The 22,711-nt window shown below is 42.0% G+C and overlaps 1 protein-coding gene across 4 annotated transcripts in view; it reads right to left on the bottom strand.

The window, feature by feature from the left end:
• Positions 1-4,912: 4,912 nt before the first annotated feature.
• The window catches only part of PJA2 (praja ring finger ubiquitin ligase 2), a 54,503-nt gene continuing 36,704 nt past the window's right edge, over positions 4,913-22,711 (bottom strand). For all 4 annotated transcript variants that reach the window (XM_089684747.1, XM_089684749.1, XM_089684751.1 and 1 more), the window contains 4 exons: positions 12,941-13,052; positions 11,688-11,802; positions 10,107-10,228; positions 4,913-5,616 (listed from right to left, as the gene is read on the bottom strand). In XM_089684747.1, the coding sequence (XP_089540873.1) occupies positions 5,494-5,616; positions 10,107-10,228; positions 11,688-11,802; positions 12,941-13,052 (472 nt within the window). In that variant the 3' untranslated portion in view covers positions 4,913-5,493. The remainder of the gene's footprint in view (positions 5,617-10,106; positions 10,229-11,687; positions 11,803-12,940; positions 13,053-22,711) is intronic.

The raw sequence follows: 22,711 nt of genomic DNA, 5'->3' as shown, positions 1-22,711 counted from the left end.
AATTAGACAAAGGTAAATCATTTCAGAACTCTTTCCACCTTTAATATGTGACCTATAAACTGTACAACTCAATTAAAGAACAAACTGAAATCTTTTATGGGGGGAGTGGTGAGTAAACAAACTAAAATAATGCGGTTGCATAAGTGTGCACACCCTCTTATAACTGGGGATGTACAGTAGCTGTGTTCAGAATTAAGCAATCACATTCAAAATCATGTTAAATAGGAATCAATACACACCTGCCATCATTTAAAGAGCCTCTGATTAACCCCAAATAAAGTTCAGCTGTTCTAGTGGATCTTTCCTGACATTTTCTTAGTTGCATCCTACAGCAAAAGCCATGGTCCACAGAGAGCTTCCAAAGCATCAGAGGGATCTCATTGTTAAAAGGCATCAGTCAGGAGAAGGGTACAAAAGAATTTCCAAGGCATTAGTTATTACCATGGAACACAGTGAAGACAGTCATCAAGTGGAGAAAATATGGCACAACAGTAACATTAGCAAGAACTGGACGTCCCTCCAAAATTGATTAAAAGACGAGAAAAAAAAAAAATGGTCTGGGAGGGTGGCAAGAGACCCACAGAAAAATTATAGAAGCTGCAGGAATATCTGGCAGGTACTGGCTGTGTGGTACATGTGACAACAATCTCCTGTATTCTTCATATGTCTGGGCTATGGGGTAGAGTGGCAAGACGGAAGCCTTTTTTTACGGAGAAAAACCTCCAAGCCCGGATAAATTTTTCAAAAACACATCTGAAGTCTCCCAAAAGCATGTGGGAAAATGTGTTATAGTCTGATTTTTGGCCATGATTTCAAAAGATATGCTTGGTGCAAATACAACACTGCACATCACCAAAAGAACACCATACCCACAGTGAAGCATGGTGGTGGCAGCATCATGCTTTGGGACTGTTTTTCTTCAGCTGGAATTGTGGCCTTAGTTAAGGTAGAGGGAATTATGAACAGTTCCAAATACCAGTCAATATTGGCACAAAACCTTCAGGCTTCTACTAGAAAGCTGAACATGAACAACTTAATCTTTCAGCACGACAATGACCCAAAGCATACATCCAAATCAACAAAGGAATGGCTTCAGCAGAAGAATAAAGTATTGGAATGGCTCAGCCAGAGCCCAGACCTGAATCCGATCAAAAATCTGTGGGGTGATTTGAAGAGGGCTGTGCACAGATGCCGTTGCAATCTGACAGATTTGGAATGTTTCTGCAAGGAAGAGTGGGTAAATATTGCCAAGTCAAGATGTGACATTCTGATAGACTCATACTCAAAAAGACTGAGTGCTGTATAAAAATCAAAAAGTGCCTCAACAAAAGTATTAGTTTAAGGGTGTGCACACTTATGCAACCATATTATTTTAGTTTATTTTTACTTCCCTCCACCTTAAACATTTCAGTTTGTTGCTCAACAGAGTTGTACAGTTTATAGGCTACATTAAAAAGGTGGAAAAAGTTCTGAAATTATTTATCCATCTAATTTTTTTTACATCACAGAAACCTGACATTTTAACCACCTCCTGTCCGGCCGTTGTATATAAACGACCGGATAGTGGCAGTGCAGGGGCGGGTGGCAGTTTATAAACAGCCTCCCCGCCCCCTGCTTGTGTGCGCTCCCTAGGAGCATGAAGCGCCGCAATCCGGTGCCCGCTGTGTCCTCCAGACACAGTGGAACACAGATTGTCGTACGAGACCTCTGTGTGAGGTCCCGATCATGTGATCACTGATTGGCCAATCAGTGATCACATGCAGATTAGTAAGCAAAATGTCACTTCTGACATCATTGCTTACGTGTGAAATCTGTGAATGATCACAGAGGTCACATGGTACAAGGCTATTCACAACAGCCTTGTACCATGTGACAAGCTGTGACCAATCACAGCTCACACAGTATTTCTCAATGGCTGCAAGAATGCAGCCAGAGAGAAGAAATGATTGCTTTTACAGCCTTTATGGGTGTAAAAGCAATCCGTGTTAAAAAAAAAAAAAAATCAAATAAATATATCTTTATCACCCCCCACAAGTAGTACAGTGTCACCATGCTAGGGTGACTATGTAAAAAAAACAAAACAAAAAAAAACCCCCAAATATAAAAAAATAAAAAAAAAGTAAAAATGTTTAAAAATTATAATTTTTGGTTATAAACTAATTTGTTTTTTTTACTAAAAAGATAACCGAACACATTTTGGCTAAGATTTATGATGAAATATTTGCAAAATTTTATAAGAAACACTTTTCAACATTTTTGGACTTTCATTTATATAGCAAAGCTTTATTGGTCTCAAAAAAATGCTAAAAAATTCAGTGTTGCATGACCGCGCATTTGTCATTCAAAGTGTGATAGCGCTGAAAGCTGAAAATTGGCCTGGACAGGAAGGGGGTAAAAGTGTACGGACTTGAAGTGGTTAACAGGGGTGTGTAGACTTTTTATAGACACTGGTTTACTTTTAAATTCTAAAAACTACATACAAAGGAATGAGTAGAGAAGAGGCTGTAAAGCATATAGGGAATCAAGGAAGTTGTTGAATGGGTAACGGGCACTATCACAACATTTTTCCAACTAAGCTTACAGTCATGGTCAAAAATATTGACACCCTTGAATTTCTGACAGATAATGCACCACTTTGCCTAAACATTTGTAATTGCAACCATTTTCTGGGCATTCTCATGTTAATGTATTTTGTGTGTATTGGTATGACACAAACAAGTAGAGAAACAAAAAGCCAAATCGACACATTCCACGCAAAAAAAAAAAAAATGGATTCAACAAAATTATTGGCACCTTCTCAAAACTGTAAGAAATAAGTGCATTTCATGTTTGTGATGCTCCTATATTTGTAATTAAAGTCACCTGTATCAATTAACAGGTGCTGACAATATAGAAAGCAGCCCAGCAACCAGTTAAAATTGTGAAAAATGTACTCAACCTTTTTGTTGTGTGTCTGTGTGTCACATGGAGCATGCAGAAGAGAAAAAGAGCAGCAACAATTTTCTGAGGATTTGAAAACAAAAATTGCGGAAAAAGCATGGACAATCTCAAGGTTACAAATCCATCTCCAGAGATCTTAATGTTCCTGTGTCCACTGTGTGCAACATTGTCAAGAAGTTTAAAGCCCATGTCACTGTAGCTAATCTCCCTGGACGTGAACGAAAGAGAAAAATTGATCGATTGAAATGAAGGATTGATCGAATAGTGGACAAAAAAGCTCAATCAACTTCCAATTTCAAGCTGACCTTCAGGCACAGGGTACAATTGTGTGAGCTTGCAGTATATGTCGTCATCTGTATGAAAAGGGACGCTATGCTAGGAGACCAAGGACTCCATTGCTGACACAAACATAAAAACGCCAGTTTGGAGTCTGCTAAAACTTACCTGAGGAAGCCAAAATCCTTTTGGGAGAATGTGCTGTGGACAGACGAAACAAAATTGCAGCTTTTTGGTAAACCCCAACATTCTCCTGCTTTTAGAAAAAGCAATAAGGCCTTTAAAAGAAAAAGAGTACAGTCCCTACAGTCAAATATAATGGAGGTTCACTGATGTTTTAGGGTTGCTTTGCAAGTAGGGCCCCCCCCCCCCCCCATCAGAGGCCATGGGTCTTACAGCAGGACAAAAAGCACATGTCAAAAAGCACCCAGAAATGGTTTCAGACCAAGTGCTGGAGAGCAGGAAATACTTTATTTACTGTGTTTTTCTGCCTCCTTGTATTGTCCTTTGTAAGTTCCCAAACCTCTTTTCCTGATCACTTTCATTTGTTTGGAATGGAGTAGTACACAATAGTTGTAGTCATGTACACTGCTCTATACACACTAAAAATTCTATATTCCACAGTCATTAGTCCATATCGTAGCTACTCTTTAACAGAAAATCAGATCACAGCAGCAAAAAAAAAAAAAAAGAAAATTGGAGGAGGCTGAGAACAACCAAATATACTTTTGAGTTAAGAATAAAAAAAAAAAAAAAAAAAAAAAAAAAAGATTCTGTTCAAGTATGTAAACGATTAGAGGCCAGGGTTTGGCATCACTTTAAGCAGTAAGGCCAAAAGTTTTAAAAATTTACTTTTTAAACTTAATCTTGAAAAATTGCAGAGCACCTCTCCTAGAGTCTCATTGCTAAATATTTGAAGTGTGTCATTTGTGGCACTGTGGTTTCTGACTACTAGGAGACTGAGTGAGTCTTTGATTGATTAAGATTGTACTGGAGGACCTAAAATAAAAATGATATTCTTGCTTCTATCAAATAAAAAAAAAAAAAAAAAAATTATATATATATATATTTTTTTTGGCATATTGTTAACAGTGTCCCTGATCACTGGCACATCAGCTATATGACTGTACTGCATTGGTGACAGTATGTAAAAAGAATAAAATTGTGCAAAAATTAAACACAATTTTTGGAAGAAAGCATTTCCAAAATTTAATAGAAATGAAGGAAAAACGTGTGTTTTTTTTTAAATTAAAAATTGTTTTTTTTTGTTTATTTAGCAAAAATAAAAAATACAGTAGAGATTAAACACGTTTGTGAAATATTTAAGTAAAGAAAATGATAAAAATTTCATATGGGTTCAGTGCTGCATGACCGCTCAATTGTCATTTAAAGTGTGACAGGACTGAAAGCTTGGGCAGGAAGGAGGTAAAAGTGGCCTGTATTGAAGCGGGTAAATACTCCTTGCAATAGTAACCTAGAAATAAATACCATTCAAAAGGCATAAGTTGAACAAAATAACATTTTACACAGGCCGATACTCTTTAATGCAAGGTATTTTGTCAACCTTTGTAATCTCCTCCAGTCATTATGCACTGCTTCATAGTATCTGGTCAATTATTCTGTGTCTAATTGTGGTATTAGGCACACATTCTGAAAGTCCCCCATCCCCTCCTAAAAAATGAAATACACGTTTCAGTAATGTTTCAATTATGCACTTTATTTTTAGTGGAATAAACTATTGTTTTAGTTAAAGAACATCTTCACATTTGATGCAAACATGAAAGATCAGTTACAAAAGTCTGTGGCACAGCAGCAACCGTTTCACCATTAGAGGGCACGAGCACAAATTGCTTTGCAAGATGTCTCTGGCCCAATGTGAAAGAAAGTAAACAACTCAAAAATAAAACAAAAACAAGATTTTGCAGCTTCTGTAAAGCTCTTAACTGCATTGCAGTTGAGAAAGATAAAACAAAAACAAAAACAAAACAAAACAAAAATGCTGTGCCACAAAAACAGGCAAGCTGAACACAAGTTAGAGCACATTGCATGACAATATCTTTTGTTGCAATTTTTTCAGGTACTATTAAGCATCAGTTTAAAATACTCAACTAATGCCATAAACTAAACATAGCTTATAAATAGTCTAGTCTCTTATAAACTAATACAGATCAGACTTTTTTTTTTTTTTTATTACTGTGTGCAGATGTATGGATACACTTTTGTTTTCTTAGATATAGGTTACAAGGAAAACAAGCAACTGGAATTGTCATTGAAATTTTATCTAGTCCCTGCTGCATTGTGAATTGATGGAGGGCTGTCATGGTCAGACAGGAAGGAAGTGGCTGCAGTTTCAGGAAGAACAGATGTGAGGACATGACGGCACACAGGACATGTTCCAGACTGGAAAGAAGAGAAATAAAATTTCAGGATAAGGAACAATTTTTGTTTATGCATGATTTTATTATTTAAAAAAGCAAGTAAAAGTCAAAGTATGCTGTATTAAAAAGGCCATGTTCAGCTTTCTTAAAAAAATAAAATATATATATATATATATATATATATAATTAAATATATAAATAATAAATATATATATTTTTTTTTTACTAAATGCACATATTTTTCCCGGAAAAATATTGCAGGTCAATACAGGCTATTGCAGACACTTGGTTTGATTTATTAAAAGCCAACACTGAAATCTCTGCAAGTGCAGATACACTCATTTTCCCAGCTTAGGGAATGTAGTGAAGCTTAACCAAGCTAAGGAATACCTAATTGCTTGGCTCGGCTCCTCCCCATTTGAGGAAACACCTCCACCTACAATAAAAGAGCTCCACTCCCCTCTGACCTCAGTTCTCCAAGCATCCTCTGGTCACCTGGGGAGACACAATGCGAGACAACATAATCATAATAAGCCATCTTCACATAACCAATATCAACAGTGGGTGGGAAACCGGTGCTGGCCTGAAAGACTCCTGGAAAAGACGTTACCGTAAGTGTAACTTGATTTTTCCCCTACCGTCTTTCAGGCCAGCACTCTGAGAGGATAAGCGAGTACTCACCCCTCGGGCGGGCTAACTGCTTGCAAGACCTTACGACCAAAGTCCTGCTCCTGCACCGAGACCAGGTCCAGTCTGTAATGCTTGGCAAATGTGTCATAGCTGGACCATGTTGCCGCTCTGCAAATCTGCCCTGGGGAAACCCCTGCTAGCTCTGCCTGGGTAGCCGCCACCGCTCGGGTGGAATGTGCCTCGATACCCTCCGGGACCTCTAGGCCCTCCGCCTGATATGCTCCTGCAATCGCCAGCCGCAGTCAGCTGGCCAGCGTCCTTCTAGACGCCTTCTTGCCTCTTCTAGCCCCCTTAAAAAAAAAAACAAAAAGGGATTCGGTGCTTCTGAACTCCCTAGATTTCTCAAGATACTGGAGAACGCACCTTCTTACATCCAAACAATGATACCTCTCCTGATCTACCCCCACCGGGTCAGGAAAAAACGAGGGAAGGACAATGTCCTGTTCCCTCTGGAAACTCCGAGCTACCTTCGGAATGAAGGACGGGTCCGGTCTGAAAACGATTCTGTCCGAAAAAATACGGAGATAAGGTGTTCTGATCGAGAGAGCCTCCATCTCGCACACCCTCCTTGCCGTGGTAATCGCCACCAGAAAAGCCGTTTTAATGGTGAGCTCACTTATCGGGCAGGACTCCAGGGGCTCGAACGGAGCCCTAGTCATCCCCCCGAGCACCTTGGCCAAATCCCACACCGGAAACGGTCTGGACCTCGGAGGCCTCTGCCTCACCAGAGCTTTGAAAAACCTACTCACCAACGCCTCCCTGGCCAGGGGCGTCTCTAGGAACACACGGAGGGCCGAGACCTGGCCCTTGAGCGAAGCTGACAGACAATCCCTTGTCCGCTCCCGCCTGCAGGAATTCCAACACGGAAACCAAACTATGGGTTGCCACTGCCGTCCGGTCACACCAGGCTGTAAAGCAACCCCAGACCCTACCATAAATGGCCTGGGTCTCCTCCTTCCTACTGGCCAGTAATGTCGCCACTACCTTAGGCGAGAACCCCTTCTCTAAGAGGAGCTGCTGCTCAGAAACCAGGCCGTTAACCGTAATCTTCCCACGCTGGGGCAAAGAACCGGCCCCTGTGTTAACAAATCCTCTCTTGGTGGCAGCTCCCAGGGTGGACGAGAGGCCAAACTTTTTAGGGTCGCAAACTACGCCCGCCGCGGCCAGAAGGGAGCTATCAGGATTAACGAGGTCCCCTCTGTCCTGAATTTCCTCAGGAAGGGCATCTCCGCTTGGGCTCTTGGTGCCTAAGTTTAGCTCGGGCCTTGCCCTGAAAGACACAAAAGAAAGGGGGGAGGAGGGAAGCCTAATCAGTCCAACACTAAACACCCCCCCCCCCCCCGCTCCATCCTGGCAGAGCAAAAAAGGGGCCTGCAAATCCGCAGACCCCTTGCCCCACCTTCCCACTGCTAGGGGCCAACAGGTAGGGGAGGCCTCCACTGAGGCACCTTACCTGTGACTGGCTGGTGCTGGCATCTCCTGGTCCCGGTGCATCCGACATCCCGTACCGGAGGGTGGTCGCCTGGCGCTGGTCTGTCCCCCAGACCGCTGTGCACCGCACCGCCTTTTTAAATTTCGCGCCGCCGTGGTGTGAGGGCTGTGACCGGAAGCGGAAGTCGCAGCCCTGGGCGAAGCCCCGCCCCTTCCGCCGGAAACCGTCGTCGTCCGGCCCGGCAAACTCCTCAGACCGCCAGCATGGGAAGGAGCGGAACTCCCCCCGATCCTCCCCAGATCTCACCACGGCCACCCCGACGCCCCCCCTCGTCGGAGAGGGTCGGGGGGCAAAGAGCAGGCAAGTGCTTTGTCCCTTCCCCCGGGATGCACTCTCACTGCCCGCAGCCTGCCCAGGGAGGATATGCAGCCGGACACTCCGGCCTTCACTCCCGGCTGCGCCGGGCCTCTCAGCCGGCTATCCAGCCCTCGGCTCCCCTATCGTCTGCCCTGCCCCTCCTCGTGTCTCCCCACCGGAGGAAACACCTGAACTGAGGTCAGAGGGGAGTGGAGCTTTTTTATTGTAGGTGGAGGTGTTTCCTCAGATGGGGAGGAGCCGAGGTCTCTCAGAGTGCTGGCCTGAAAGACGGTAGGGGAAAAAATTCCTTGTATATAATTGGATGATGGAAATCAGTAGAAATTCACCACATTCATTAAGCTCTGGGAAAATTAGGGCAACCACACTAACAAAGAGCACAGTCTATTTGCCTTTATTAAACAAACCCCACTGCCTCCAGTTTTCTTGCTTGTACAGGTTTATGGTTTGCAAGTTGCAGCAAGCATCAAGGAACTATGAGGGTGCTCATCAGTGCCCGTGCAGTCAATTGAGAACTGGTAGCCATCTGCTGTAGATTCCTGTGAATGAATGATGCAGGTAGGCTGAGCCCCACACAGCGGTGCCGATTTTGAAATCTGACAGCGGTGGCGAGGAAGAACTGCGCACCTACTATCATAAGGAAAGGGGGTTCGGAGGAGAGGGGGGGTTCTGACTGAACATGTTACACCCCAAATAAGGATGTAATACATAACATGTTTAAAAGGTGAACCTATCCGTAAAAAGGTTAATTTTTTTTCCCCCCCATCAGTGCCACAATGCAGACTCCTGACTTGGATGTGGCTCCAGTATGGATACAAAAGCCATTCCAGGACAAGTTTCAATAAATTAAAAACAAAAAACAAAACAAAACAAAAAGCTGCATGACATTGATATTTTTGTGGCTAAACACACACGTAAGTTTTTTTTATAATTTGAATGCTCTTTAGGAAGCTCTGCTCTGCTTTTTGCTGCATGCAGTATGAATAAGCATATACCTACATTTTTAAGCTGCAAACTGGAAATGGAAGATTAGACATAAACCTGGATTATCTTGATTCGCAAATATCAAAAGGTGAATTTATAAAAAGGTCACATATTTTATTTTAAGTGAAGGAATACAGTAAGAAGAGGTAAGTCATCTTGACCTGACCTCATGCTTAAAGTACGTCTGTCAAAAAGAAAAAAAAAAAAAAAAAAAAAATAGTACGCCTCTAACTTTGGCCTCTCTTGAAAACGCTAGTTGCTTACCAACCATGCTGATGTGCGATTTGAGTGACAGACCTAGGAAAAAGATCTGGCATGCCAACACTTTTCTGACACTTGTGTGCTATATGCATATTGCAGGTATGTGACTCAAAGTATAAAAACCAGAGACAGCCAGGCAATTAAGTAATTTAGTGACAAGGCCAGAAATTGCAGCCTAAACACAAGATCTCTCATTCTTTCACTCTACACAAGCTGAACTAAATGGTGTCATCTACTCGGCTGTGCAAATCTAAGGACCTGAAGTATAGAAATACAACTCCTTCAGCAGTTACAAGGCAAGTGACATCTCCTTTATATGTATTTCTGTATATTTAACTGGTTGCCTGGAGTTCAGCTTTAAAATAAAAGGATACATAAAAAAATATTTACAAAATATAGGTATTGTATTTTTTACATATTCTAGAGCATGTATATTGGTAATGAATTAGTGGACTACTTTAATTAGTTGACTACATTGGTGTGTACTGCAGAATGAGACTGCAAGGCAGGGTCTGTTAGGCTGGTTTTTAGTGAATAGCAGCCAGTCTGGCAAAGACCACACTCTTCAGTCTTTCCAGCATCCACTTCTTCAAAAGAACTCACATTCCCTGGAGCTTTTGATTATAATATGTAAAGTCACACAGGGCATGAACCATGCAAACAGTTTTGGGCAGCAAGCTGTAGGACTGCTTTTGTGCACACATGGACATAAAATGTTTAAGGATATGACACAGGAGTTGTAATACCATACTCAAATGAAAGACACTTACTTTTTGTAACCAAAGTGTAACACAAGGCTTATGGAAGATGTGGTGGCAAGGAAGCTCTGTTAATATTTCATCTTTAATATACTCACTACAGCATATGGCACAGCATTGCTCTTGGCCTACAACTAAAGCAAACGAAAAAGTTAGGGCACGGCACATCCACGACAGGACTATAAAACATCCAGCTCTCTTCTAAACAGAGTGGAAGCATTTGGTAGTGTACAGAAGTATCTTGGAATAATGGATCTAACAAAAGTGCAGCACAGGCAGGAGATTTCTAGGAAGATCAACAGGTATTTTCTTTTGTACTTATCAAACAAATACAAAATACTATCAATTATAAATTTAACAGCCCAAAAGGGAGCAAATAAAAAACATTATGAGGGTTACATTTTAACAATATATTGTGGGGGGCACATTAGGTAGACCACCTTTATTTAAAACAACAGCATGTACAGTTGCTTGAGTGTTGATAGAAACCAACCCTATTGCTACTGGTGTCTAAGAATTCAGCTACATAGAGGTCATCCGGCCTACATGGCCTGCCTAACCCAAAAGGAACAATTTTAACCAGTTGCCCGCCGCCCTATAGCAGGAATACTGCTACAAGGCTGCAAAACACACACACAATTTGCATTTCCGGTTAGGAGGCGCGAGCCACCCTACATGTGCCCCCATGGCGGCTACGGATGTCAATCACAGGGTCCCACCCGCAGATTCTCTGCTGGCAGCTGGCGATTGCTGAGCAACACTGACAGGCGAGAGACCCATGTGTAAACAGAGGTCTCTCTTCTGCCAGCAGTAACATGCTGCTGTGTATTTCTCTGCAGCATGTTACACACAGCAGCATGTGTCTCAAGTAAAAACACACACAGCACACAGTTAACCCTTTGATCACCTCATATATTAACCCCTTCCTGCCCAATGTCAGTGCTTTTTATTAGCACTGATCACTGTATTAGTGTCACTGGGCATGTCAGTGGCAGTTAGTCAGTTCCGCCCAGTATCAGAATACCCACCGCAGTTCCACTATAAGTCGCTGATATTGCTAGTATAAATACCAGTGTGTGTGTGTGTGTGTGTGTGTGTGTGTGTGTGTGTGTGTGTATATATATACATATACATACACACACACACACACACTAAATATACATACAAAGCAATTTGTAGACGCTATAACTTTCACATAAAAGCAATTAATTTACATATATTTGCTAAAAAAAAAAATAAAAAAATACAAAGACATGAAGCAGAATACATTTTGGCCTAAATGTATAAAGAGTTAAAGAATCAGATTTATTTTTTTTCTGGATATATCAAAAAGTAAAAAATATTTTTTCACATTTGTAATTTTTTTTTGTTTATAGCGCAAAAATAAAAAAAATGCACAGGTGATCAAAATACCACCAAAAAAAAAAAATCTCCATTTGTGGGAAAAAAGGACATAAATGTCATTTGGTTGCAGCATTGCATGACCACGCAATTGTCAGTTAATGCAACGCAGTGCCGTACTGCAAAAAATGGCCTGATCAGGAAGGGGGGATAAATCCTCTGAAGGGCAAGTGGTTAAATACAATAGCTTACTTATATGGTCATCTGTAAGAATGATCTGAGGAAGACAGTCGATGCTTTCTTTGGTAGCTGGAGGGTGAGCCTGTTCCACATCTACAGCCAATGATTCCAAATGAGCCAAAGCAGTCTGTTTAAAAAGCAAAAAAAAGATTCACAAAGCAATTAAAACAATTACCACTTGATAAAGTCAATAAGTATCACTTTCTACATCCAGTGCATGGAATGAAAAGGTCCCTGATTAACCCCTTGCCGCTGACCTACACATACTGTATATATGGCGTCATTGAAGTGGGTCGCACATATGCGTATGTGTGATTGTGCTGGGATCAAATGTAAATAAAACAAAAAAAAAAAAAAAAAACTCCCCCCCCCCAAAAAAAACCGATTTAGGTTTGTATCAGGGTTACAGTTGGGGTCAATGTCAAGGTCACTGATCAGTCAGTGTATTTTAGGTAGGATTAAAAAAAAAAAAAAAAAAAAAAAAAATTTTTTTTTTTTTAAATTAGTATCAGTATCTGTGTTTTAAATCGGATAAAAAAAAAGCAAAATGCACAACATTGTTTCTGGGTCCTAGTATGGGTTCAAATACCACACACATGGTATCACTGCAATTGTCAGGAGCAAGTTAATTTATATTGGGTTGTTCTTTAGTGGTAGGTTATGGTAATAAGAAATATAAAACAGTGTTAAAAAGTGAATGGTACTATCTTGAGCCAGTGGGCTGCCAGCAAAATAGAATTGCAGGTGTGACAAGGGTCTTAAATCACACACACACACACACACACGGGACAGCAAAGACCAGGTCAACACACAAAGACAAGAGGGTCCACCATCCCCACACACAGGTAACAGATACACATTCACCTCCCTGAACAGCCATGCCCGGACCTGCGCACTGCACCACCTACCTGTAAGGCACAAGCCCACCATGTGCACCTCATTTGCAGACCCCACACTCTTCAAGCCCCCCATGATGTTGTACCCTTACCTTAGACAGTGACCCATAGACAGGGCACTCACTGGCCTGCTGACAGCACACTGCAGCTTCTTATGTGGTACACATAATCCAGCCTGAAAAACCCTCGCTAATACTCTTTTTGCATTCCTCTTGTATTATATTAATATATAGAGCCCATGCTACTGAACTATTTATATAAAATTATCAGAACCATGTCAGGATATCTATGCATATCTCAAATCAATTTGTAATGAACGGACCACAAAAAGGAAAAAAAAAAAAAAACCCACACAAAAAAAGCACCTACCTCCATTGCCTGTGCAAGACGCTCTTCAAGAGCCATATATGTAAGAAGGTGAGGATCCATGAACGACATAGCTTGTGCTACACCAATACCTTCGCCAAAGTCATCTAGCAATCTATTTGATCAAAAAAAAAAAAAAAAAAAGGGTCAACAAGATGTGCTGGAGAGGTTGCAAATGAAAAATTGTACAGGCTTGTGAGATTCGATCATGAGTTCTAGACGTTCCATGGAGAATCTCCCTGTGGGATGTTTCATTGACCTTAATTCTCTAGTGTGAACTCTGAAAGCAAGACTTTTCTTCCCTGGAACTAAAGTCTTTGATTGAGATGGGTCACGGACAACAGCCAGGTATTCCAGGTGAAAAGAAAGCTGGAAAGCAGATTTTTGATGATTAATTACCAAACCAAAAGCCTGGAGCATCTGAATTGTCTTGTGGATGTTTGCAGATAGCTGGAAGGGAGATGATACCTTCAGGAGAAGGTCATCCAGAGAACTTGTGACTTGGATACCTTAAAAAGGTATTGTAATCCCTTACATATACCCAGTGAAGTGACTGGCCACAGGTGATACACAAAGATTAAACAAATCCTCCTGCATACAGTAGGTTGTACCTGTTTATCTGCAGTCTTCTCTACAGCCATTCAAAGTGCTGAATTTATAAAGCTTGTCTGAGAGTTTAGAAATAAAAGGGGGCAGGAAGCTGAAACTACACTCTGCAGAGCTCATTGAGGAGAGCTCCGAAAGCTAATTAGAGGGAAGGGACACACTGCCCTCCACATAGCTCAGGAACAGAGCTGAGGATGTCAATCTACTGGAGGCCCCTCCCCTGTCACCACTTTTCTCTTGGTGTCATGAAAACAGAGGAACAAAAAAGCAGGGGAGCGAAGCAGCAGAAAGAAAATGACACTTAGTGCTCTGGACTGAGACAGGTTCCGACCACTTTTAATTCTTTTTCCACTGGACAGAATGGGCAATCTATGATGATTGGATCACTCCAGAAAATATTTTCACGTCTCCAAAAATCTTTAAAAAAAAAAAAAAAAAAAGAAGGAGTCTCTATTAATGCAATAAATATGGTTGCATTAAAACAGACGCCTTTGGACAGCAGCACTGTCAGTCTTCAAGAAGGGGGAGAGTTGCATACACTAGGATATTTAAGTACACTAACAAATTGAGGCCAAACTCCAGCTAACACTTTTATAGGCAGTTACAACAGTTGATAATTGTATGCACCCTTCAGTGTTAAATGGTTTCTCTCAACCCTCTAACTGCTATATCTGCAGGACTGTTAGTTTTGTTGAACAACTAACAGACTTACTAGCAGGATCGCTTGGTGAAAAAATAAATGCCTAAAAAAAAGAAAAAACAAAAACCAAAAAACAAAAAACAAAAAAAAAAAAAAAAATCTAACAAATGGTAAACCCAAAAGCAAATATTTTATTATAATCCAGCTAACTACAGTTTTAAAATTGTGTCCTGCTCTGATGCAAGGTAACCCTTGTCTCTGAGGTTCAGTGTTACGCGGGTCTTTGGCAAAGTGAATATCTGACTGACTTTTGTGGCTCCCTTTTGCTTGGTTTCCACCATAGCTACAAATTAGGTAATTCCGCTGAGGGACACTCATGGAGTAGGGTGCAGAAGGAGTACGCAGCAACTCGTGTTTAGACCATCCCAAGAGGGCTGGAGGAAGTGCCTGAATATATCGCATAAGGGCCACAAGGGCCTCTTCCCCACAACCCTGGGCTGTGGGGGTCTGCTTGCAGTGGGGCTTATCAGAATCTGGATTCCCCCTTTAAAAAGGGACCCCCCACAGATTGGGTAGTCATTTACAAATGACTTTAAAAAAGTCCCCCAAAGTAGATCCAACGTCAGTCCCAAACGCCAGCCGCTGACCTAAGAAAAAAAAAAAAGAAGGAGAGAAAGAAAGTGGTCCACACCCGATGCTGGCTCCTGTACTCTGACAGCTCCACCGCTAAATAAACTAAGGGGCGAGGCCACCCCGTATATTGGTGGTGGTGGGGGGGGGGGGGGGGCTTGCTCGTCTGCCCCTTTCCTGGCCTACCAGGCTGCATGCTTGGATAAGAGTCTAGTATGGATCCTCCATGCTATTTTCTTTTTACATTTTGGCATGAGGTTCCCCATAAAATCCATACCAGACTCGCTTAAGGGCAGCGTTTGCTTGCATGGCTGTTCCAGACAGACACCAAATTCAGGTACTTGCCAAGAAAAAAAAAAATCATGATGTATTAATGATTACAAGATTACAGAGCTGCATTAACATAGGTTTTATATCTGCCTGGAGGTCAGCTTTAAAAAACTTATTTTTATGAAGAGACTGAAGATAATACCAACCAATTCATTCGAGTTCGAAGTCCAATGGTTTTGGCCATACTATTTTCAGTCCCCTCTGAAAAAAACAATATTAGCTATACCTCAAATTGTGCATGTTTGTTAAAACTTCTAGACTGTTATGATAAATATTTTTGTAAACAGAAGTAACAACCTAACCTATCAGAGATACTACTCTGGGTGAACACGTCAGTATGGCATGTTCTTTGGACACACAACAAACAAGCATTGTAATTTTTCACAATTTGACAAAACAGTCATAACATCTGCAAGTCTTACAGATACACATAGCATGCATGTCGTAAACAGGAACAATCCTGCCGAGACTGAAAAGGAAGACCTCCTAAAAACAGTAAACAGTATTTTTCTTACTAGATTGGTAGCTGACAACAACAAGATAGTTTGCTGAATTACAACATATTAAGCAGGCTGTGCAATTGATCTAATCTAAACACTGGATCAGCACTTAAATCCCAAAAGTATAACTTGAGGCATTGCTGTTGTGTGGAGGAGTCCACTGCATAGGCAACGATACATTTATCGATTAGGTTTTCCTTGATTTAGGAGAATGGAAAACAAAAAGAGAATTTAGCCATGTGGATGAATGTAAAAATTAAAAGATATAGGCTGACGATTAACAGAAGCCTCTTGATTTTAAAGTGACTGTAAACCCTCAACTTGCAAAACAACCCATTCCATTTAAAAGAGAACACACACACACACACACTTTTTTTATCACATACCCACTGTTCTCAGCAGCACAAGAGCTAGGGGAGGAGGAGAAGCAGCAGCATACTGATCTTCCCAGTAAAAAGCAATACAGTGAATAGGATAGTATTTCATACAAGTACATGGCACAGCAGGTACATATCAGAAATATGAAAGGTTGGGTTTACATACTCTTTAACCCACATCTGGACACACTTCTGCTGACAGAGGAATAGGGCATAGGCTGACAGCTTAGATACCACTATTATTATACAATATTTATATAGAGCCAACAGTTTGCGCAGAGCTTTACAACTTGAGGGCAGACAGAACAGTTACAATATAATTCAATACAGGAGGAATCATTAGCTCATTAGAGCTTACAATCTAAAAAAGGGGAGAGTCAAGCGATACAAAAAAAAGGTAAAAAAAACTGGAGGATGAGCCGATGGAGAAGATACAGTTAGGTGTATATCACACACACACGCACAATTTTAGTTTTTTTCAGATATTTACCAAAGCAAAGTCAAGCTGTAGTTATATAATGGATATGAGCTGAAAGGGTTTAGGAATTATAGCTCTTAAGAGTAGCCATCCCCAAGGGATCAAAAGTAATTGGCCAATTGAATTAAAAGCTGTTTCATGGCCAGGTGTAGGCTACTCCTTCGTTATGTCTTCATCAATTAAGCAGGTAAAAGGTCTGGAGTGGATTTTAAGCATGGTATTTTCATTTGGAATCTACTGCTGTGAACCTACATCATGCGTTCATATGATCTGTCCATGCAAGTGAAACAGGCCATTGTAAGGCTTCAAAAATGAAACAAACCCATCAGAGAGATATCAGCAACATTAGGAGTGGCCAAATTAACATTTTGGTACATTCTGAGGAAAGAAGAATGCACTGGTGAGCACAGCAATATAAAAAGGTATGGACGCCCATGGAAAACAACAGTGATGATCGCAGAATCCGCTCTATGGTAAAGAAAAACTCATTCACAACATCCAGACAAGTGAAGGACACTATCCAGGAGGTGGGTGTATCATTGTCAGTCTACAAACAAGAGAAGACTTCACGAGAGCAAATACAGAGGGTTTACCACAAGGTGCAAACCATTCAAAAGCCTGAAAAATAAAAATTCAGATTAGACTTCGCTTTTCTAGAACTGGTCCGGCTTTTTTAGGCATTCTTTGGATGCATGAAACTAAAATTAATCCGTATCAGAATAACAGGAAGAAAAAAAAAAAAAAAAAAAGTGTGGCGAAGGCTTGGAAAAGCTCATGATCCAAAGCACACAACGTCATCTGTAAAACATGGTGGAGACAGTGTGATGGCATAGGCATGCTTGGCTTCAAGTGGCACTGGGTCATTGGTGTGTATTGATGATGTGACAGAAGACAGAAGCACCCGGATGAATTCTGCAGTGTTTAGAAATATACTGTCAGCCCAGATTCAGCCAAATGCAGCAAAGTTGATTGGATGGCACTTCATAGTGGACAATGATCCAAAACACACTGAAAAAGCAACCCAGGAGCTTTTGAAGGAAAAGAAGTGGAATATTCTGCAATGGCCGAGTCAATCACCTGATCTCAACCCAACTGATCATACATTTCACTTGCTGAAGGCAAAACTAATAAAAAAGGTAGAAAGACCCACAAAGAACTGAAGACAGCTGCAGGCCTGGCAAAGCATCAGAAAGGAGGAAACCCTGTCTTTTAGTAATGTCCATGGGTTCCAGACTTCCGGCAGTCATTGTCAGTAAAGGATTCTCAACAAAATATTAAATATAATCATAAATAAAAAATATCTGTAGACTGGAGATTTCTTCATGATTTGTATCTCATTTCTGAAGTGATTGGCAATCTCCTGGGCAGTGAGTGAGTTAGTGGGTGGAGGCAATGGAGGATGAAGTAGAGCGTTAAAAGGTAGAGAAGGGTTGATGGGGACTGGATGAGATGGTGTTAATGAGAGTGATAAAATAGTTCTGCTTGGCAGTGTGAAGGCAAGAATTGTAGTTTTGGAGGGGACATTTAGAGTGGTTGAACTCATTGTGAGGCTTCGTTTTACACCACAGACGCTCGAGAGAGCAGCTATATTTTTTGAGACTTCTGGTGTCATCTGTCTGCTGGAGTTGTGGGGGGGGGGGGGGGGGGGGTCCGGATTTTGTGGGTAGGGAGCTCGTCCAGGGATCTGTTGTAGACAGAAGTGGCTAGATTGGGGCAGGGGTGAGATTTTGTCAGAGGTGGTCAGTAACAGAATATAGAAGAGGTGGTTTCTACCGGTAATTGTTAGGCGGTTGAAGGGAGAGGAGGTGAAAGAAAGGGAGAGTGTGAAACTAATAAGGTGGTGATCAGAGAGGTTGCACGGAATGCATAGATAGAACACAAGGTCAAAGGTGTTGCCATCGGCGTGAGTAGAAGGCTGTATCCATTTCTTCAGGTCAAATGAGGGAGGTTAGACTAAGAAGATTAGAAGTAGCAGAAGTGTTAGCATTAAACAGGGACGTTGAAGTCGCCGAGAATGACTGTCAGAATTTCAGAAGACAGTAAGCAAGGTAGCAGGCAGAGAAGTCATCAAGGAAAGTTGATATTGGTCCAGGTGGCCGGTAGATCACAGCAATTCTTAAAGAAATTGGTGAAAATGAGGAGAGGGACAGAGAGGGGGGACAGTGAAGAACCTGAAAAGGTGCTGTGTGGGGATAGGAGGATTCCCACTTCACCTCCCTTGTGTCCACTGGGTCTGAGGCAGCGAGTCCACAGAAGGCCACGATGCAGGAGAAGCAGTGTCGAATTCATGAAGCCAGGTTTCGGTGACAGTAAGTAGATTAAAGGAGTTAGTGACAAACAGGTCATGAACAGAGGTGGGTTTGTTGCAGACAGACCGAGCATTCCAGATTGCACAGGAGAAGGGGAGGCTGGTTTTGGGAAGAAGAGGAAAGGAAACCAATTTGTGTGGATTGCAGCACCTGTCAAAGGGTGCAGGGCGATGGGTGCATTATGTACAGTTAAATAAAGGAGACCCAGGGTTTGGGGATCTATCTCCAGAGGTTAGGAGAACCAAAAGGGTGAGGGAGGTAATATAAGTGAGATTTTTATGAGGGGACATGTCTCAGCATCCTGGGGGTTTTGTATTAACTATTTTTATTGATTTTCCACATATATACATACATACATGTACACATACATATACAAAAGAACACGTTGAAAAGGAACAAAATAGAAAGAAGGAGCACATAGATGGTAAAATCTGCAAGGTTACAAACATAATAACATCACGCTACAGTGGGGAGGCCATCAGAACAGCACAGTTGGAAAAAGGTGGGAAGGGGAGAAATTATCCCATGGGTGCCACACTGCCTCGAACACAGCAGTCGAGCTGGAATGTATAGCAGTCAGGTATTTCATCTGTAATCAGCAATAATTTTAAACTAAGTTGATATTGAAGGAGGTATAGCGGATAACCAACACATAGGAATGCTTCTTCTGGCCGCAGTCAAACTATGTGTGGAGAGTTTCCTGGACACTTTGGGAAGACCTGGGAATGGCAAGCTCAATAAAAACTATAGGGGCTCAAAGGGGAGAAAGGTATGTAATAACAATTATAAAAAAGACAAAACCTCTTCCCAAAAAGGGACAATGGATCCACAAGTCCAAAAAATGTGGAAGAGGGAGCCAAAAGTCTCCCACAATGCCAGCAGGCAGAAGAAGCATTGGGGTTAAAAGTATGAATAACCTCAGGGGTTTTGTACCACAACATCAGAATTCTGTATGGATTTTCTTTATAAACCACGCAGACAGAAGATTTAGATGCATTTTCCCAAATTTTCTTCCACTGGGTTAGATCGATGTCACATTGCAAATACTGGGACCACTTGCGCATGTAATGGTGAGAGTTGTTAGAGAGGGGGGTAGCGTCCATTAAGAGTTTGTACGTATTGGAAATTATACTCCTTTGATGTGGGCCCTGTATACATAGACGCTCAAAGGGAGAGGGTTTCCCAAGAGTCAAAGTGAGGGACATGGTGGAGAAAAAAATGGCGTAGCTGAAGGAATATATAAAAATAATGGGAGGGCAGATCTTTTTTCTGGAGGTATGAGAATGGTTGCAACTTCCGAGTAACAGGGTGTACTAGGTGACGCAATTGGAAGAGCCTGGCCTTGACCCAAGGGAGCATCCTGGACACGGCCAAACTATCTGGAAGATTGGGGTTAAAGAGGATATTAGTCAGTGGAGAGCAGTCTGAGGTCAGTGCAAACCTGGTCCTACATTTCCGCCAAATACTCATGGAAAATTGTATGGAGCCAAGGAAGAGACGACGGAAAGGGGCAAGGTCCACCGCCAAGGAGAGAGCAAGGATGAGTCGGAGTCAATTGTAAGGACTCTCTCAGTCCACAGATTGGGAGGAAACTGGTTGGACCATGATGGAATGAAACGGAGATGAGTAGCATAATAGTAGGTCACGATATCCGGTGCCCCTAGGCCTCCTCTAGAGCGCAGAGACAGTAGCACACTGCGTGCAATTCTATGTCGCTTATTATGCCAGATGAAGTGTAGAAGGAATTTCTGGAGGGAATGTAGTTTGGACATGGGAACAGTAACGGGTAGAGTCGCAAATAAATATAAAAGTTTGGGTAGTACAGTCATCTTTATGACGTTGATACGTACCAAGAATGATAAGGGTAGGGTATCCCAAAACTTTAAGGAACGGGAAATAGCTATAAATAGTGGGGGGAAATTGGCATCATAAATAGAAGTGTAGGAAGAGATAAGATTAGTACCCAAATATTTTAAAGAATGGGTGCACCATCGATATGGAAAAGAGTCTTGGAGGGATGAGAGGACAACTGGTGGTATGTGGAGTGGGAGCGCTTCAGTCTTGGATGCGTTAACCTTGTAACCTGAAAGAGTCCCGAATTGTCGTAAAAGTTTATGTAATGCTGGGAGGGAGATTTGGGGGTTCGAGAGAGTAAGGAGAACATCATCCGTAAATAGGGATAGTTGTATTCACGGCCATGAGACATTACCCCTTTTATGTCAGGATGGGCCCAGATTGCAATAGCCAATGATTCCAAACAGATGATAAACAATAGGGGAGGGAGTGGGCATCCCTGCCGCGTGCCATCCGACATCTGGAAAGGAGATGAAAGAAAGGAGGCTAGTCTGACCTGTGAGGAAGGGTGAGAGTAAAGAGCTTTTAAAGCGGCCACGGAAGCCAAACTTCTCCAAGACCATAAACATATAAGGCCAGCTGAGGTGGTCAAAAGCTTTTTGGGCATCTAAGCTCAATAAAATAGTGGGGATGGAGGACCGGTTAACCAAGGCAACCAGATTAATAGATCTTCTGGTATTATCCGCTGCATGTCTGGCAGGAACAAAGCCAACCTGGTCTCTGTGTATGAGCTTGGAGATGAGCCTAAATAACCGATTGGCGAGGATCTTAGTAAAAATCTTGTAATCAGAGTTCAATAGAGCAATAGGACGGTACTTATCTAAGATGGAATGGTCCTTGTCAGGTTTGGGAATCACAGAGATATATGCATGGGAAAAGTCAGCTTGGGGAACAATACCTCTGAAAAAATCGTGATAAAGAGAAAGAAGATGGGGAGCAAGGATACCAATGAAGGTCTTGTAATAGGAGTAGGGAACTCCGTCTGGTCCCGGGGCTTTGCGTGAGGGGAGATGTTTGACTGTATCAAATAGTTCTTCAGATGTAATGTCAGCGTTGAAGGCCACAATGTCAGAAGACGATAGCTTTGGTAATAGTAGGGATTGAAAAACCCATCAAAAGAGGTTTCTGTAAGAGGAGGGTGGAGATCTGAGGTCAAACAGTTGTAAAGGGACTCATAATATGAGCCAAAAAGGGAGACCATCACATGAGGATCGTAAGTAGGGCTCCCATTCGGCTGGCCAAGATGGTCCAGCAATGTAGAAGGGGACTGTGCTTTAAGTCTATTGACAAGCATACAGTGGGGTTTGTTAGAGAATTCGTAAAATTTCTGCCTGACCCAGAGGAGAGATTTTGTGGACTTACAAGCATCAAGGGTTTTGATTTGGTCAAGTAGGAAGGTCACTTTATACAGCCTAGAAATAGACTGCTTTGCAAGAAGTCTACATTCAGCTAGGGTTAACTGGCGAACTAGGGTAATCCTGGCATGCTCTGAGGATTTCTTCAGGTGAGAACCCATGGAGATACAAAGGCCTCGAAATACCGCCTTGTGGGCTTCCCATACGGTCGAGGTAGATGGTACAGAGCATACATTGTGTTGAAAGTACATATCAAGTCCCTGTGAGAGTTCAGCACGGAGATGTTCCGTGGTTAAAAAGGACTCATTGAGATGCCAATGGCCTGATTTTAGCATAACATTGGGGAATAACAGATTTAAGGTCAGGGAGGCGTGGTCAGACCATGTAATAGGGTTGATGTCAGAGGAAACTAGGAGCGGAAGAAGAGGAGCTGAAATGAAGAAATGATCTAAGCGGGTGTAGCAGCGGTGAGGTGTGGAGTAGAAGGTGAACTGTTTGTGGGTAGGATGTCGAATCCGCCAGGCATCAAAGAGACGATGCTCCCTGATCAATTTAAGAAAGGATTTTGAGGCGGAGCATTGCCGCTTCGAAGGAGTGGACTTGAAGGGGACCTTCCTATCCTTGTGAGGTGAAAGGGTTAAATTAAAGTCACCCCCTATAATCATGTGTGGGGTGGAAAAGGAGCCCAATTTGGC

The sequence above is a fragment of the Staurois parvus genome, unplaced genomic scaffold, assembly GCF_062004578.1.
Source record: "Staurois parvus isolate SC_StPar_1 unplaced genomic scaffold, SC_StPar_1.0 ptg000354l, whole genome shotgun sequence".
Taxonomy (NCBI): Eukaryota; Metazoa; Chordata; class Amphibia; order Anura; family Ranidae; genus Staurois; species Staurois parvus.
The sequence above is the reverse complement of the archived record's forward strand: the minus strand, read 5'-3'. Positions and strand labels throughout refer to the sequence as shown.